The sequence below is a fragment of the Mus caroli genome, unplaced genomic scaffold (assembly GCF_978045245.1).
Source record: "Mus caroli unplaced genomic scaffold, Mus_caroli_1 scaffold_5, whole genome shotgun sequence".
NCBI classification, from domain to species: Eukaryota; Metazoa; Chordata; class Mammalia; order Rodentia; family Muridae; genus Mus; species Mus caroli.
The window spans coordinates 59945902-59965487 of NW_028227260.1; the positions used below are offsets into that span (position 1 = coordinate 59945902).

The window sequence follows — 19586 nt, forward strand, 5'->3', positions numbered from 1 at the left end:
CTGTCATTATCTTTGCAAGTTCCTCATGTGTGTGCGTCTACTTTGTAACACTTCAAATGTAACTTAGCATCTCTCGTCAACCCCCCTTTTGTTTAGGATTCAGAAATGGTTGACTTAGATTCAGATGGTCCTGGCACTTCATCTGGAAGGAGGGTGAGTAAATGTGACTCTCTGAGAACAAAGCATTTCCAGGTTTCCTGAGTCAGAGATCCTAAATTCTTACCCTAATTTTTGAGAGTAACTAGGACTCTTGGAAGCAAATACATAGCTTAACGTGTTTGAGGTTTATTTCAGCAGTACAATATGCAGCCCAACCACTGGACAAAAGGCGAGGAGAGTCTGGATGAAACCATAAGTTCCTATATGTTCTCTCTCCTATGAGGGGCCATACAGCACACTGTTTGCCCAGCAATGAAAAAAGATAAACATGTATGTGATTAGTGACTCAGTTACCAAGATTTTTTTTAGAGACTGCTTATGTAGGCGCCTTGTGACTAACTCATACCTTGGTTCCAGATTCCCACAAGGAAAGCAGACAGCCTGCACAGATTATGTTGTTTATACTCTTTAAGTAAACGGTCTTTACAATTCAAGAAGCAGATAACGCTCCCAAATACAGACCACAGGCCAATAACATTTTACTTCAAGTTCTGCTTCTGTGCAAGGGGTGTAAGGAAATGGTTGCTTGTCTTTAGTTTGTTTGCAGTTTAGATTCTCCTAAAATGAAATTTTAGAGTAGCAGAATCATTGGCATTAGGTTTGGTTTGGTTTACTTATGGCCAGACAGAATGATGACTTAAACGACGAAACATAAAAGTATAGTGGTTGATATGTTTTATACAAGTGACTGCCATTAAAATGACAGATATGTTCGCTCAGCTCATTGCAGCTTAACTTTGATAGCATTAGGCTTTTATGGGACAATCAAGGAATAGTTAAGGAAAGATGTAATTTTGTTAAATCTGTAGGCTAAATGTCGAGGCAGACGACAGTCTCTCAAGTGCAATCCTGATGCTTGGAAAAAGCAATGCGAAGAGCTACTGAGCCTCATTTATGAACGGGAAGACTCAGAGCCATTTCGTCAGCCAGCAGATCCTCATTCTTACCCAGTAAGTATACCGTTGTTTAAGTAATTGCCAACAGGACAATTTTTCGTTATTATTCGTTCATATCCGTTCATGAACAATTTAGCAATTCTTTCCTTTTAGTCTTAACTTTTTTAAGTTGTCATGCAAATGATAGAGTTTCTAAAAGGAACTTGAGTGATCTGGATGTGGTGGCATGTGACTTTAATCCCAGACAGAGGCAGGTGGATAACTGACAGTTGCAGTGAGGTGTGATCTTCCCAGAAATCCAGGCCAGCTAGGATTGCCTAGTGAGACCCTGTCTAAAACAAAACAAGCCAAAACCCCCTTTTTTTCCTTCATGCTTCATTTGTTTTGTATATTCTACTAACTTTTAATGACACCTCTATATACTACATATACTTGGTAATGATATATATGTCAAACCTGTTTAATTAATAGTAAATTTATCGTCAGTATGGCTACTTAGATTAATCCATATTCCAATATTACTTTTCAACAAAGATAATATTAACAACAGTTTAGAATATAGAGTTACATTTTACTTTTACGTACCAGGCTCCTCACTGGTATGGGACTTACCTAAGCGGACCTTGTGCTCATGGTCCCCTGTCTTCTCAAATGCTAGGATTCAAAGCATGCACTGCTCAACCCCATGTCTAGGATTTCTTTTCATACACATATGTGACAACTCCAAATACTGTGGATACTTGGTAATATATATGTGTATATTTTGGAAAGGAAAATGAATATCAATGTTGCATTCAATGAAGTTTGATCTGTTTGTAGGAAGTTTGAGTTAGGCACGAAAAGCTTGCATTTTTCATAGCAGAATTTGATGAATCCAGAATTTTTTTGTTTTTTTGTTTTGGAGACAGGGTTTCTCTGTATAGCCCTGGCAGTCCTGGAACTCATTCTGTAGACCAGGCTGGCCTCGAACTCAGAAATCCGCCTGCCTCTGCCTCCCAAGTGCTGGGATTAAAGGCGTGCATCTCCACCGCCCGGCTGAATCTAGAATTCTTTAAGTAAAATATAATTTTTATTTGTGGTCATTTGAGCATTGAGTCATAGTTTCATTACAATTCTTGTTCTGTGTCATGGTGCTGTGGAAACGGTCTGTGTTGTTTACCCTAATAGGTTCAACAACAGCAAGAAGGGGAATCCTCACAATCAGTTCCTCCAGATAGACAAGATCCATCTCTTTCTGAGGTAGGCTTAGATTGTGGGGTTTTTTCCAATATTACATTTAAAATTTTTTCATAATGCACACAAATTTTGTTAAATTTGCCCAGTCCCCCTTTGCAACACCACTTAGTTTCTTTTTATACCTTTATTTAGTTTTTGGTCATTTTTATTCTTTTCTTTATTTTTTTTCACAGTTGTTCTTCATGAAGTCATAGTTGTTGCTTTTATATATATAGATATAAAGCCATGCATCAAAGCATAGAACATGCAGTGTGCTCTAATATTTCTGTATCACAGATGATAATTCTCACTGGGGTTTCCTTAAATGGTTAGCTGAATATTTTGACTTTTTTTTTTGTCTTAATACTTATATTCTGACATTATTTCCTATGAAAATTTTTTGGAATATACTTTTGGTGTTTTTAAAACTTATGGAAATCTATTTAAAGAAATTGTGTTTTTTTCAAACTTTGGAAAACTTTTTCTCTTCATTGTAACATTTCTCTGCCAGTTTTAGAACTTCACTTTCTTCCCAGAGGAAATGTGATGGTTTTACTTCTTAATGATTCTAAGTAGTATGGGTGGCTGAATACATACTATGGATTTTACTCAAATTCATGCAATCGGGGTAGTAATGTATATGTCTGCTTCAGCATTATCCTATATGATAGCTCTAGACTTGAAGGATTTGAGTTAGAATGGATTTTTTTTTCCTAATTAAAGTCAAACTAAATTCTGAATCAATGAGACTGAAGACTTCAGATGAAATAAAAATTCAAAAATAAAAAAATAAAAAAAGGAGCCAAATGTAATGGTGCATAAGTATAACTGTAGCATTTGAGAGGCTAAGGTGGGAGAACCATATGTTTAAAGCTAGCTGTGGCTGCATACAGAAACTAAGAAGCAGGGGATAGGGCACAAGCATGGCCAGTTAACTTTGACTTCAACTAATGACAACATATGTGAAATGTCATAACTCAGAATTTTGGAAATATGTAGGTCATTTGTGGAGTGGAGTTGTGTAATTATACACGAATAATCTCATCATCTGTCAGTAGATAACTTGGCGAGGTATCATCAGTCAACTTCAAGCCAATGACTTTGACTTTTTTAACCCTTTATACCCATAGTATTTTCAAAAACATACAAAGGAATTGGTTTGGGAGTGAGAATAATTTGGTAGACATAAAGGTAGCACTTGTGTAAGAGTAACTTGTATCAGTGGGTAATGTCATTCTCCATGCTATTTTATTAAGAATTGTTTTGCAATTTGAGTATTTAAATGTAACACATTATCATTTGTAGGATTATCAAGATGTTATAGACACGCCTATGGACTTCAGCACTGTGAAAGAAACTTTGGAATCAGGAAATTATGATAGTCCTCTGGAATTTTATAAAGATGTTCGCCAAATATTCAGCAACTCCAAAGCTTATACTTCTAATAAAAAGTCAAGGGTATGAAACTAATATTAAATGGGCAATTATGTATATCAGGTAGTTTTCCTTCCACGGATTTTAAGATTTGTAAACAATATATTCTACTATTTAACACAGTTACTGACATTTGATTCTCAGTATCTTTTCTGAATTCTGAATTTTTTCAAGGCATATGTAAATATGCTTTTAGAGTAATCATTCTGAAATTAAGCATTTTTTCTTTCTTATCTAACTATTCTTTATTCTTTAATTATAATTACATTTTTCAGAGGAAAAAAAAAACAAAGAAAGAAAGTTAATGGTTTAAATACTAAATTCCCCTGTAAATGAGTTGATAAGAATAAAGGTAGTTGACAGTATTGACTTATATGAATCATTTAATTAGCTCTTAATGTGGACATTCCTATTACTATCACAACTAGTGAACCCTATTGGGAAGTTTCACCTTTTCCATACTTACATAAAATATTTTCTCATGTATTATCCAAACTGAAAATATCCTGAGAACAGGAAATAGTTATAGAAATATTTTCTTTTGGAGTCACTAGTATCCAACTGTCAAACTAGTTATATGCTAGGTGTATATGTACCTTCTTCAACTTCTTTATATATAGTAAGTTTTCACTAATTTCCCTAGGCATAACTTTTGATTTTATTCCTTCCATTGTATTATTTATTTTCTATTTTTCCTTTCATCATAATTTTTAGAGTAAAAAGTCTCCATAGAAAGTTTAAAAATGTAGAAAAAATACTTCAATATTCAAACTTTATCATATTTTTATTTATAGTTAATATTTAATATGCTTATTTTTAGGACTATCTATACTAATACTTAATATTCACATACTTTTACAACATTGGGTTTGGCATTTCAAGTCTTGTTATACATATATTATGACTTAAAATAAGTTTTACTAATTGTTTGAGAGTTTCATACACTATATTTTGGACATATTCACTTCGTACCCTGTGAAACCTCCCATTCCTTTCCATCCAACTTTGAGATACCTTTAAAAAAAAAAAAGTCATTCCTCATCAAGCCAGTTTGTGTTGCCCAGATAGTCTTTTGATTCGGCCCGGTTCTGTTATGCAGTCAGCCTATCAGGGGTTACATCACTCAGAACAAAACAAAACCCACCCACCTTTCATGCTCTTACAAGCCACTACATGCTCTAGCTCCTCAGCAACTGGTAGGGTTGCATATCAGCCTTCCTGTGCTCTATGTTGGAAGGTTTTCTGTCTAGAACTTGTGTAAGTCTTAGGCATGCTTTCACATTCTCTGCGTCCCTATGAGCATCTGGCCTGTTAGGCCTACAAAACACTGTTTCTTTGAAGTTATCCGCTGCCTCTGACTCTTAAAATCTTTCTCCCCTCCCTTCCTTGGAAATTCCTGAGCCTTGGAAAGACTGATTGTGGCTGAGCACTTTTATGCTCTTTTTTTTTTTCCTGCCCGTTGATCAGTTGGAGGTCTCAACATTAAGTGTATTATTTACTTCAAAGAAAAAGTTTCTCTGATGAGGGTTGGTAGATGTCTGAATTATTACGGTTTAAAATAAGATATTTGAAATTTTCCTTTACCTGATAATTTCATATCCTTGAGCATGTTTTCCTGTGTGTGCAGTCTCTTGATAGTTCCTTACAACAGATTATCAGCAGTAAAATTATTAGCCAAAGGATAGCTATATCTTTAAAGTTTTGTGGTATATATTATAAATTGTCTTACAGAATATTGTTTCTGTAAAAATTTCCTGTTATATGAGGATTTGTTCATGTCTTTCACAGAACTAAGTATTATCTTTGAAAGCTTTATTATTTTTTTGAGAAAAATGACATCTTAAGTTCTCAAGAATTTTTCAAGTAGATAGTATGTGTTTTACACCTGGAAAGATGATGTTCATATTTGTCCAGATATGCACATACTTTTCTTAAAACTATAAGGTACTTGCTAAAGCAAGGCTGTACTTTCCACCTTTCCAGATCTATAGCATGACGCTGAGATTGTCGGCCTTATTTGAAAATCACATTAAAAACATCATCTCTGACTATAAGTCAGCAATCCAGAGTCAGAAGAGGAGAAGACCACGGTACAGAAAGCGTCTGAGAAGCAGCAGCAGCTCGTTATCTAGCAGCAGAGCTCCCAGGTAGAGTACATCCCTGCAGCCTTTGATGCTTTGAAGCCTTTGGTGCCTGTCACCTCATTTGTGAAAGTTCACGAATATGTTCCGGAAACCTCAAAAGATTCAAGAGCCCTTGTTCTTATATAAAGATGGAGTTTGTAACCTAAGCTATTACTAATGTGGATTTCCCTATACCTTTAAATGTTTACGTTTTATTTTTACTTTTCATCTTTTTAGTTATTGAGGTTTAACTTTGTCAAATCACCAATTTTAGACATTTCACTTGATTTTAGATAGTTTCATATTTTTGGTCACCTTAAGAATTTTGTGTCATGTTATTTATTATACTGAATTACTAACCTAAAGATGGTCATTTTTTTTTCAGTCCAAAAGGCAAACAGAAGCAAATGAAGTTACAGCCTAAAAATGACCAGAATACCTCAGTGGCTTATGCCAGGACTAGCTCTCCTTTTTCTTCTCCTGGTAAATATATCTTTGCTTTTTTCTTCTACAGTTTGATGCCTATTCAAGGATACAAAGGTGGCACAACCATAGAGAGTACAAAGGGCAATCAATTTGGATTAAAGAATGCATTTTTAATCATTTGACCTGCTATTTATATGGCCTTCCAGTAAGACATTAGGACAAGTGATTTGGTTTCTTTGTTTGAATAGGCAATTTGGAAACTTCTGAGACATTTGTTTTGTGTTTGTGAGTGTTTTGCCTACTGGTATTTTGTATACCCTATGTGTGCATGGTACCCTCAGAGTCCAAAAGCAGGTGTCAAGTGCCCTAGAACTGGAATTATAGATGGTTTCAAGCTGCCGCGTGGGTGCTGTGAATCCAAGTTGGAATCTCTAGAAGAACAGCCAATGTTCTTAAATGCTGAGCCATCTCTAACCCAATTTTGATGTCCCCTTGAAAGAAGTGTTTCCTTGTTTTGTTTTCAATACTTTGTGTTTGAAAGTTTAGTGATGATAAACTATTTGTTCTCTTGTTGTCAAATATTCACTTTTACTTTGGGGTGGATTTTAAAGATTTGCTAAATAGCCAAGGCAGATTTTAAACTCACTGTCCTCCTATCTGAATTTCCAAAACTTGGGAGTATAGGTGTCCTACCAGTTGTCAAGCAACTTTGAATTTTATAATACAGCAGCCTGTATTAACTTTCCTGAGAAACAAATGAAATTTTGTTAACATTACAATCTCTTAAAATGTAAGTTTCAGATGCTGCTGAAGGTGTTTCACTGTATCTACTTGATGATGAAGGGGATGGGCCTTTTTCTCCATCAAGTTTCAGTGGATATAGTAGAAGTGGAAATAGCCATGACCCAGGGAAAGCCAAATCATTTCGTAATAGAGTTTTACCAGCTAAACAAGGTAGGAAATTGAATATAAGAGAGGTAACATATTCTCTATTTTCTTATGATGGATAATGAGGCATAAGCTGGTATGTTAGAATAGTACAATTAGTTTTTCCTAGCACTTAGTAAGAATAGTATGGCCGAGTTTAAGTCGAAGGGAGTTTTAGAGCTACAGTTAGGAGCAGACTTCTAATAACTACTTTAAAAGAAAAATGTTATGAATCGGAGAATAAAACTTAATGGAGAAATTATCTCCCAAGTACATAAAAACTAGACTTTCAATGCATTTAGGATTTAGGATTTTTTTTATAGATTAAACCAAGTCAATAAACTTGGAAAAGACTAAAGTCCGATTTTTAAAGGTCTTATTCTTACAAGCTGTTCCAATAACTTTTTATTTGAAGAAAAAAAATATGGTGCTTACAAAAATCATTGACTTAGTTCATGATCATATGAAGTTTACTATTATTCAGAGCCCTGTACACACTCTGAGCATGCTCAAAGAAAGTTCTATGTTCAACTATTTGAAGTTTATAAAAATACTGAATTTGCTTTTACAAGTTTGTTACTAGATTGTTAATTTAACTTCACATATATATGCATATATATGGTTATATATGTATATATGTATATATAACCATATATATAACTGGATATTAATTTTCATATACCATGTTTTATAACCACCAAGTTACTTTATAGCCTTTATAAATATACTGCCGGTTACATGAAAAATATTGAAACATGTTATAGTTGATCTGAGCTAAAAGACTGACAAGTAATTGAAACATAGTACTTTAAAATGTGCTTTTATGTTTCCCATTTTATAATTTTTTTATTCTATTGTATTTAACATACTTATGCCACAGATCCTTCATAGGAAAATCTTATAGACAGAGTAGCCTGTATTTCCTCTCTCCTTTATACAAGATCACTTTGTCCTTTATACCCTACCTGTTGCCCCAGCCACTCTCCAGAAAGCTCTTCTGCCTAAATCACCAGTAATACAGACTTTCTATTACTTTCTATATGTTCCTTTTCTTAGTACTTAAGACACTGGACACTGTTCACTACTCCTTTATTAGCTATTTACTGGCTTGTAGCCGCTACTGATATTCCTATAGAGTTCTTTTGCTCTGCTCTGCTCTTGCTCTGCTCTTGCTCTGCCCTTGCTCCGCCCTTACTCTGCCCTTGCTCTGCCCTTGCCTTGCCCTGCTCTGCCCTTGCCCTGCTCTGCCCTTGCCCTGCCCTGCCCTGCCCTGCCCTGCTCTGCTCTGCTCTGCTCTGCTCTGCTCTGCCCTTACCCTGCCCTGCCCTGCCCTGCCCTGCCCTGCCCTGCCCTGCCCTGCCCTGCTCTGCTCTGCCCTGCCCTGCCCTGCCCTGCCCTGCCCTGCCCTGCCCTGCCCTGCCCTGCCCTGCCCTGCCCTGCTCTGCCCTGCTCTGCTCTTGCCCTGCCATGCCCTGCCTAGACACAAACTCAGAGACCTGACTGCCTCTGCCTCCTGGGTGCTGGAGTTACTCCCAGAGTATACTCCCATTCCCGACTTAAGCCATTCTTCCTGATATATCAACCCAAGTATCTTTTCATTCCACCAGCAGTTTCAGATGCTTCTTAACAGTACATTTCATTCATGTTCAATATCTTTGTGTCTTAAAACTCAATCATTTTCATTCAACTTCAATCTCTTACTTTTAAAGGTATGATGTCACTGTGTAGTCTAAACTTACCTCAGATTTTTTTTTTTTTCTTCCTGACTTAACGTCCAGAATACTGAAGTCCGAGGCACTCAGGAATTTGTAACTGTTTATCACATCCACAGAGTTGTGAAGTCTTGTTAACTCTATAGTTCTTTTAAAGTTTTTACTTGTGATTCTGTGCATATGTTTATGTCTATCTGTGAGTTTATGTGTGTTAATGCAGTGCCCACACAGTCCATAAGACAGTATAGGTTTACCTGGAGCAAGACATAGAGACAATTTTGAGCTGCCCGTGTGGATGTTGAGAACTGAGCTCTGCAAGAACAGCAGGCCCTCTTGACCATCTCTGTAGTCCCTCTCTTAACTCGAAGACTGCTGAAATATCTTATCTCCTGCTATTTTGTGATACTGACTTAGTCTGTAGCTGAGTGTATGAGTTGCTTCTGACCGCCATAATAAGACACCAGAGTGAGCAGTCTAAATAAGACTTCATTGTCCCACAGTTCTGGAGTCCCCAAGTCCAGGGAGTTGAAGTATACAGAGATTACTATCTGAAAAGACCTTTATTTTCCTCAGGCTTAGAAAATACCACATTTAAGTTGTGTTACTTAAGACCATATGTCTGACTTTATATTTCTCTGTCACTCTGTCTCTGGCCCCACCGCTTTGGGATGATACAGTGTGTATCTATATATTGTATAGGAGATAGTATGTATACCTGTGTGTCTGTGTGTGCATGTAGAAAGAGACCCAGAAACTTATAATTTTCTTCCTTTTTCTCTTAAGATTTTAGACCTCAATTGACCTTCATTACTTTATACAAGGCTCCAGTCTCTACATACACTTTATGAGTTAGACCCTCAACATAAAAAATTTGAAGGCACATAATTCAGTCCAAAGAAACCCCCAACTTAGTAAATTAATGTTGTACATGTACTCACCAGTCTTCTCTCCTTCTGTTTTCCTCGGTTTTCTTCATATCTCACTAGCTATTTTTTTCCTTTTTCTAAGTAGATATTTTCTATTACCACTGCTGCTTTTTCTTTATCTGTAAACGTTAAGCAAATATAGCTTGCTTTCCTCACCCCTTTATTTACTCTCCCTGGACTGAAAATTCACGGTATTCTCTCTCTAGCTCCATAGTCTTATGAGATCCATCTTATATACCTACATAATGTTTTCACTTTTTAGGGTGTGCTTATATATGTACATATGCAAGTGTATATCAGGAGCTAAACTCACGGTCTCATGCATGCTAAGTGTATTACCATTGAGCTACCCTCTTAAATTCTGCTCCCTCCCTCCCTCCCACTTTCCTTCCTTCCTTTCTTCCTTCCTTCCTTTTCTTTCTTTCTTTCTTTCTTTCTTTCTTTCTTTCTTTCTTTCTTTCTTTCTTTCTTTCTTTCTTTCTTTCTTTCTTTCTTTAACTGGCAAGTAAAACTAGAAAACTTTATCTCAGGGCACTGCCCAAACTTGTTGCATCTTCAGTGCTTCTCAACTTAGCAAATACTTCTACCCATTACCCAGTTTCTTACACTATAAAACCAACAACATACACTATGTTTTATTCTTAGTGTTTGACATCAACCATTCTCAACAGATCCCCTTGGTTCCACATTTGAAATGAAGGATTTATTCTGGTTGGGCTTCGAGGACAAAATCTTCTCATCATCTCATCATGTTTTTTACCTAGACTACCTGCTTCAGAGTTCTTTCAGCTGATCTCCACTTCTATTTAACTACCTCCTACAATATGTTCTCTGTATAACACCAGGAACATTTTTTTTTTAATGTAAATCAGATGTTGTCTTTCTCTAGTCACTTCATTAATTGCTTCTTTAAATGTTCCATTCTATCTAAATAGCACCCCTGACACAGCCCTCTTTAATTCTCATCTCTACTTAACATTGCATTTGTTTAGTCACATTGTCCTCAGTAGTATGAACTGTGATAGCAAGTACTTTCTCATTCATCATCATGTTCCAACCTCCTTCCAATGCCTGCTCCACACTAGTTATTGCAAAATATTTGTTAAGTGAATTAATGAAGCTTGTAATTTATGTTTCCTTTTAACTCTTAAGTTTAATGCTAAAATTTCTGCCTAGATAACCCCACAATCCTTCAGTATCTTTTTAATTCTAAAAGAAGCAGTGGAACAAGAGTCAAATATTAATATCTTTCATTTTAAATAGATCTAAGTATCTTTTCTAATACCTTCAATGAATATATGAATTTTTAATAACTATCTTACAATGTCAAGACCTAATTTTTAAAAATGATTCATTTTGCTTTAGATCACTCCCTTGATGGACCTCTTACAAATGTTGATGGCAGAGAGCCCCGGACAGGAGCCAAAAGAAAACTGCTCAGTGCTTCAGAAGAAGATGAAAGCATGGGAGGAGAAGAGAAAGAAATGAAAGAAACAAAGGAGAAAGTACATTTATCCTCCTCCGAGAGTGGAGAGTTAGGCTCCAGTTTAAGTTCAGAAAGTACCTCTGGCTCTGACTCTGACTCTGAATCCACTTCCAGAACAGATCAAGATTATGTTGACGGAGACCATGACTATAGCAAATTCATACAAACCAGACCTAAAAGGAAACTCAGAAAACAACACGCCAATGGAAAAAGAAACTGGAAGACGAGAGGCACAGGAGGAAGAGGCAGATGGGGAAGATGGGGTAGATGGAGCAGAGGAGGCAGAGGAAGAGGTGGCAGGGGTCGAGGGGGTCGCGGGCGAGGTGGAGGTGGGGGGAGAGGGAGAGGACGAGGGAGAGGAGGAAGAGGTGCCTCTAGAGGATCAAGCCGAGCCAAACGAGCCCGAGTTGCAGATGATGAATTTGATACGATGTTTTCAGGACGTTTCAGTCGACTTCCACGGATTAAAACAAGAAATCAAGGCAGGAGAACTGTTTTATATAATGATGATTCAGATAATGACAACTTTGTGTCCACTGAGGATCCTCTGAATCTTGGTACATCCAGATCAGGCAGAGTACGTAAAATGACCGAAAAAGCCAGGGTTAGCCATCTCATGGGATGGAATTATTAACAGTTAAAGATTTTAAAATAATTTTTAAAAATAAAATCACTGGCCTTCTACTGCAGGGAATTTATCAGAAAATCTACAAAGCAAGTTGTGTGGGGACTTCTGCTTCCTTTCACATTGGTGCTTTTCCATTATGCCAGTATACATTTGTTTCAAGACTTTTAATCTCCACACTTCATTTGTTCAAACAAGCCTTACTCATTAGGCCTTAAATTAAAACAAATTCTGCCCACACATATATGTGTGTGCACATACACATGCACGGACATGCGCTCACTCGCGTACACACATACACACAACATACACACACACATACACACCACAGACACACTACAGATTTACTACATTAAAGGAGCATTCTGCTTCTTAAGAGTAGCATGACATTTTTATCTCAATAAGATATCCCTCTTTGCTTTTGTATCACAGAAGTATAGCACCTTCTTACAGAGTTTTATATAGTTTGTTTTTGCCATTTTGATTCCTATGCCCAGTAATAATAACTTTTGCACAATACACCAATCCTAAAGGCAGCTATTAAATGTTTACAGTTTCTATATTGTAAGAACGATCTGGATTATTTTACTCTTCCCAGGCCAAACTTTCATGAACTGTACTGAACTGAAGTATATATTTATACTGCAGTTTTGGGGTGGGGTGGGGGGTATCTTGATATGCTTTTCATTGATTTGCTTAATTCACGTTTAAGGTGAGAAAGGGTTGGTGCCTTGTAAATATGTAGCAAATCATTGTGGTGTGTCCTGAGGTGTGCATTAACTTTATTAAAAGAGTATACTTGAGGTATCGATCTAGACAAGGTGCCAAATGCAAAAGTTTCTTGCATCCATTTTTCTTTTCCTGTTATATTTTATTGCATTAGTAGAACTTGTGTAGCTTAAACGTAACTTAAACATTTGAGAAAAAAAAATCCTCATCCACAAAGAATAACTTCTTTGAACAGTAGCTCAGCTACCTCTATTAACTACAACTACTGGAAATGCTAAGGAAAATAGATGCTGTTACTCATTACTAAGGAGAAATAGAACAAGCTTTGTAGGGATGAATACTCCTAAGTTATAAGCTGAGACTTTTCAATAATCATATTGGCTCTCAAATTAATAGTTGTAACTAACCAGATTTCCTAAGTGTTATATGCTCTAGGCTTTTATAGAACATATTTGTGTAAGTAGACTTGCTCTACTGCATAGATTTCTCTGCTACCACTTATCTAAACAGCTGTGAGTTACTGGTTTTCATTTGAATCTTAAATAGTATCAAAGCACCTAACTTGAGCTGGAATATTTTGGCTAGCTAATACTTGGAAGCAACTTTAATAGGTTCTTCTGTTCTCATTCCAAAGGGTTCTTCTGTTCTAGACTTCCAGAAAAGAGCCTCATTGCACTGCAAACAGATATTTTGAATCGTTATTTTATAGTTGAAAAACAAAAAACCTTTTAAAATCATGTATGGTCTTGTTTACAGCAATAGAGTGCACGTGATTCCACAAGTGAGCTTCAGTTCCAAGATCAATTTTATTCCTCAAATTTGAGATAGCAGATGTGCTACTTTGTTACATAAATTCTTGAAGTTGGAGGGGGATAATAGTTGATCTCTGCTTTTGTAACAGCCGTTTTGTTACACTTAGATCAGACAGACTTGTGTGATAAAACATTTTCTTAATGTATGCCTGGTAGTCCAGGATATTTCTTAAGCTGATGTGTTTGTCTCATGCTTTTAATCATTTCATGCATCTGAAAATCTGTTAAGTGCAGAGGAAGGAGTACACACATAACTTTGCTTATTGGTGGGGTTGGGGGTTTATTCTTGAATTAATACCCTTAAGCAATTTTCACTTGCAGTAGAAATGATGTTCAGGCTTTAAGAAAATATAATGAACTGTTAATGGCACTAATGTCTGTTGCTAGAGAGCAGACCAAGCTGATATTTTTGTTGTTTTTCTTCACTATACCAAAACTATTTCTGGTTATAAACGCAACTGCCATTTTAGCCATAGTATAGATTCAAACTGTTCCCATTTGAGAGTCTACATTTGATTTTTTTATTAAAATATACTATTTCAGTTATTCATCTCTTGGGCATTTAGACTAAATTGTGCCTGTGTTTTCCTGGAGTCAGTAATATTTTGTCCTATAACAATCAACATACTATAGTTGCTTAAATTCCTGGTTATACCCAAATGTATATCATGTGTACCATTTTAGTATGAAATTTTGGTTGACATTCTTCTATGAAGAGATGACTCTTGAGATGTAGAAGAATTGTCATTTGTGTGATATTAGCAGTCTGGAGCTTTATTTATAATTTATTTTGAGAAATAAAAATGCCACATTTATTCCCCAAATGTCAAGATTTTCTAGGCTTACATAATTAGAATAATAAGGCTAAAGACATTTTTAAGCATATTTTATATGTAGTGAAATACTGTGAAATACTAGTGAACAGCACTTTGCTGTGATGTTGATTTCAGTCATTAGAATTTAAAGAGTTAGTCACCAGGGTATGGTAGGTGAGCATAGTTATCATTTATTATAAATCAAACAGATACTTTTCTGTTTGCATGCAAATTATTTTCATAAGTGTGAAAAAGGTCTGGAAAATAATATTTTTACTTTTTTAATCTGGACTTCCCTTTCCCCAATTTATATTTTAGTTTTTTTAATACCACTTCCTACAAATGTGTCATGATTTGTATCATATTGAATACTTTTATCATTTCAGTTTTCTAGAGAGCTTTTAAACCTAAATAAGATCTGGGTTGAGCCATAGCAAAGAAAGTAGGGAATGAGTTAAGAATTCTGCACATGAAGACCACTGTTAGGCCCATGAGAACACTCACATGTAGAGCTTTAATCCTGTGCTATATCTGAATAGTCAGTAAGCTATAATATTTCATGAATGCTAGTGTTCAGATTCCAAGCTTCATGACCTTAGCATGTGTGTATGTTTATAAAATTGAATCATGTGTTTCTTCTCTGGCTTGCTGTATGTATCTCAGCTAGCAATAGGAGGCTCTCCAAAACATGCACAAACCCACTAGCCTAATGACTAAATTTGTTTTTGTAAAAGTCTTTGTGTGCTTGTATGTATGTAGCTTTTTTCTAGTTTGACATACCTTATCCAAGACATTAAAAAGAGAGACTATTTTCTATGGAGGACACTGTCTACCAATTATTTGCCTCTTTACAGCTCAGCCTGTGCATTTATTAGCGCTTAATCATCCATGTCATTATTTCTTCTAGATGACAATTTTGGTTTTGTCATGTGTGTCCCTCTTTTCTTTTAATTTAATTTTGGTCTTTCATTTGTTTGTATTTTCTCTTTTCCTCCCCAGAAATCAGGCTTATTCTAGAAATTGTTCCTACGGTGCTTCCTTTGCTCCAGAGGCAAAGGAACTGAGTAAAATGCCTAAGTTTCCTTCTACACACTTTAGTTCTCCTCTACCTACATTAGCTTTCAGATATTGTAAATTAGAGTGATTTATCATTTGTTTTTGTTTTAATCATGTAGATTGTCATCAGACAATACAGTGATTAAAAGAGAAAGATGTGAATGCCACTTCTAACTTTTGAATAAAACTTTTGGAGCATTTTTCAAAATGTGCAAGTTTGTGGTAATGATACACACCTTACTATATATGGAATCAATTTTATGCACAGTTGCCAACTGGTACTTTAAAAGCTGCATTTTCATGCCCTCAAAAAGGAATCTTAAAACATGCGATTTTCACTACATTTTGGTGTTCAGCCTTTTAAGCATTTACAATAACATTTGAAAGTCCTAAATTAATAGTTCTGGGGGAAGGAATAGGGCTTTTGATATTTAAAGTCTTTTATTTTAAATGCTAACCACATTCACCAACATCTTGATGGCAGCCAAGGCTTTATGAATGTTACTGAAAATATTCTAAGACCATTTTTAAGGCTTGTTTTTAAAATTCATGGTGAAATATTGCATGCTGTTTTTTTTTTCTTTAATCTCTTAACACCCAAATGTTAATTTACCACATTTACAAAGTTTGAGTTAAGATCCAATTAAAATGAAAGGTTTTTATGGTGCTGTATTTTATGGAATATGGAGAGCACTCAGGTTTCTTGATATTTATTCCTTGCTATGGTCTTATAATCCTTGAATATTTCTTTTGTAGTCTTTCTTCTTGGGCTTGCTCTTATATCTACATCTTTTCACCAGGAAGACTGTACTTAACCAGCATACTTCAATCAGACTGGAAATTTCACATTCATCCCAGAGAGAAAAAATAGGCCCTCCAGTTTAGAGTTAAGGTGTGTTTATTTATATGTATGCCCATTTCTTATTCTTATATCTATCTTAATTAAATCTAGAATATGGGACTTAGACATATAAAAGCATGGTAATTATTTTCTAAAAATATAAAATTATTGATACACCTTCAGATCACCATTGATAATTTACTTTTAAAATCCCATATTGAAATATCCAGAAACCCAGTTGGAAAACGTGTTTTTGCATATGTCACCAAATATACATTAGGCAGTACTACAAATGTTAACTTTTAAACAATACCATGGTGATGGCAATCAGTAATTTATTTCTTTGTTCTGTAACTTATCATCCATGTTTTTTGTAATCCTTTACACAGTATTAACAAAACTGTACTTTATGTTTGTTCTTAGTGTCCATAAATTTTAAATGGAAAACATTCAGTTAATAGTTGATGTGCTGTTGTGTATGGGCAGAATGTCCATTAAACTAAAAAATTCAGTGGGGAAGAAAGGTAAACAAAACTGGTTTGGTTTATAAAAGATGTTTTGTTTGGCAGTTGTTGGTCATTATAAGCAATTACTTTCAAAGACAAAAAATACTGGACTAAATTTGTTGCCATTCTTTATGGGATGTTTACAATAAAATTCCAAGTTGTTTGGAATCAGTTGCACTCTCGCTGCTTTATGCCTTAATTCATACTAGAGATAAATTAACAAGACGAAAGAATTATAAGAACTACGAAGTTAACCTTTCGAACTATCCAGCTTTAGAGATTGTATCATGTAATCTGTGGGTCTTCTTGTCATAGATATTTTATTATCATTTTTTTAATTCTTAGAAACTGAGTTGCTTCCTATGAAAGAAAAGATGTTTCCTTTTCTTGCTGATATTCTTTGGATCACCTTTAGGTAAACAATATGATGGTAACACTTTAAAATTTGGGCTGCTTGGTGCCTTAAATAGCAGCCCCAAGCACTCGTAAGTTCTTTATTCGGCAGAGCTTCTTGAGTTGGTTAGATTTCGAATATACTTGCTGTTAAATTTTAACAGCTGAGCTATGGATACCCAGTGTTTTTTATTTGAGGTTAAATTGCCTGTTGACTATGAATTTATTATAAATGGTGCTTTAACTTGATGTAAATCTAGGAGGGAGAGAAATGAATTGAGCTGGGGTCTGAATGTTTTACTAGGAACACTCATCCTTGGCCTTAAATCTATACCCTCAAGTTTTCTCCCAGTGTCAAGGATTCTACTGAGTTCAAGATAAATAAGCTTCCAAAAGCGTGGTCTGCATCTTTTATTTGTAGCTTGTCTGTTTTGTGTTTTTAGAATTAAGAAGAGCTTTTGAATAGTTCACCTCTCTTCTGGCATCAGATCAGCTGACTGACAGCCCAATTTTCACAATACCCAGATTGAGGTCAGGGTATATTTGTGTTATTTTTGTTTAGTTGTTTGACTGCTTTAAAATAACCCTCTTTTACTATGTGAATATGTTACATTAAAAATTCTTTGTTAGAAGGCTTTCGTATTTTCTTTACACGTTAAATTTCTTAAATGGAAAAATTAAAGAATTTTTATGACAAAACTTTATTGAAGTATTCAGAAGATTGTTTGCCTCGTTGAGAAGATCAAGGGGGAAGAGTGCCCTTTGCTTTCTATATTATTTATCACTTATTCCTTAAAGCTACTTTCCAAAAATGCACAAAATAAATTGAAACTAATACGTTGAGCTTGTGAATTAATTTTTAAATGGGATTTTTGGTGCTATATTTAAACTCATTTCCTGTCTCAAGATTTTTATATAAGTACATAAAGCATTTTTATGATGCATATTGCTGGTAGACCAAATATAACATTAAATAAAATAAATATTTTATGGTATTATTTTTCCCCAAAAATTTGGAGTGACTTTTCTCGTTTTGTAACTTTTTAGTTACGTCTCCTTTTCCATCTGTAGTACCTGACTTAATAAAGTTCCTTCTCACCTGCAGAATATAAACTTCTCGTAGCTAATTTTAGCAAAAGTCTTAGCATACTAATCTTTCGACATATATTAAGGACTTTCAAAACTCTGTCATGCTATTATGCTTTCATTAATTTGTAAAATTCTACTTAATGCCTGCTCAGTGCCCTTAGAATTTCCAATTTTATAAAGTTTCTCACAAACATTTTAAGAAATAAAAGCATTTCAAATCATTTAATACAGGCTACTAATATTGATAAGTATTTTATTCATTCTTAGTGGTGTTTTGTGGATCATTTTTGTCCTGTTTAAATTCCAACTAGAATTTGTACGGTAGTACGTAATTTGTACTAGGAATTTTGTGTACTCTGTCAAGTACTTCGTGGAGAGAAAACTCGTCATAAGGTGTTTCTAGTTTTTTTTTTTGTTTGTTTTACAAAATGTCAGTTTCAAAGAAATATGCCTCCCAAATTGTGTACTAGACATCTTAACAGGAGATTTTGTTATCCTTGGGTACTGTTCATTTAAAATGTCAATAACAAAGTGCTGATAGTTCTGGATTGTTTCCATATGTTAAGTTTTAATTTATGAATGAGAGCCACCCTTGTATGCAAAAAGCATAACTGTTATTTGTTCTAGTCTGACCTCATAACATATCTCGTCCTTGACAGTTTTAGTTACTAAATCTTTTATCACATTATTTCTAATTGTTCAACTCAAAATTGTCAGGGACTGAATCACATTCTTGCTCTGCAGTTGTATGATGATGTTCTTCCTATATAATATTTACCAGCTGGTGTTTGTAGCCTGTATTGAACTGTACTTCCCTGGGATTGTTCATCTGTACCTTCTGTGTTTTAAGCACTGTAATTTTTAAAAGAGCTTTAGAGTTTACAAAATTTATTCCTCAAATATAGTCTTAATCACCAGAAAGACTATCTGTCGACTCTCATTTTTTTCAAATGAGAAAAATGAGTTTCAGTGAAATCAAGTATTATGCTTAGGGACATGTAGCTAGTAAGTAAATCAAAACGCCTTGATTCATCAGGGCAACCTTGGTTACACACGCCTTTAATCCCAGCACTGGGGAGACAGAAGAGGCAGGGGGATGTGTTCAGGACCCGTCCGATCTACAGAGTGAGTTCCAGGACAGCCAGAGATACACGGAAAAACCCTGTCTCAAACAAACGAAAACTTGATTCATCCAGGATACCTACTAGTATTCTTTGGATCTGTTAGCTTCCTTTCTAACCGCTATGAAACAGGCTCCTAATTCATGCATATACATATCACCTAAAGAGAAGTTTTCTGTTTGCTTTTGGTCCTAGTTTTAGTATATGTGCTACCAAAGTGAGCATTATAGATCATATTTTTAATGATGTTCACTGAGCTGTGTCTTCGGGGTTCTTTCTACTTAGGAGACATTGT

General features: G+C 35.2%; 1 protein-coding gene across 2 annotated transcripts in view; it reads left to right on the forward strand.

The window, feature by feature from the left end:
- Brwd3 (bromodomain and WD repeat domain containing 3) overlaps positions 1-19075 on the forward strand; it is a 97857-nt gene extending 78782 nt beyond the window's left edge. Inside the window, exons 34-41 of one of the 2 annotated variants that reach the window (XM_021153018.2) lie at positions 97-153; positions 969-1109; positions 2223-2294; positions 3576-3728; positions 5688-5851; positions 6213-6310; positions 7049-7207; positions 11184-19075. In XM_021153018.2, the coding sequence (XP_021008677.1) occupies positions 97-153; positions 969-1109; positions 2223-2294; positions 3576-3728; positions 5688-5851; positions 6213-6310; positions 7049-7207; positions 11184-11938 (1599 nt within the window). In that variant the 3' untranslated portion in view covers positions 11939-19075. The remainder of the gene's footprint in view (positions 1-96; positions 154-968; positions 1110-2222; positions 2295-3575; positions 3729-5687; positions 5852-6212; positions 6311-7048; positions 7208-11183) is intronic. The other variant, XM_085838050.1, reaches the window with a different exon arrangement.
- The last annotated feature ends 511 nt before the right edge of the window (positions 19076-19586 follow it).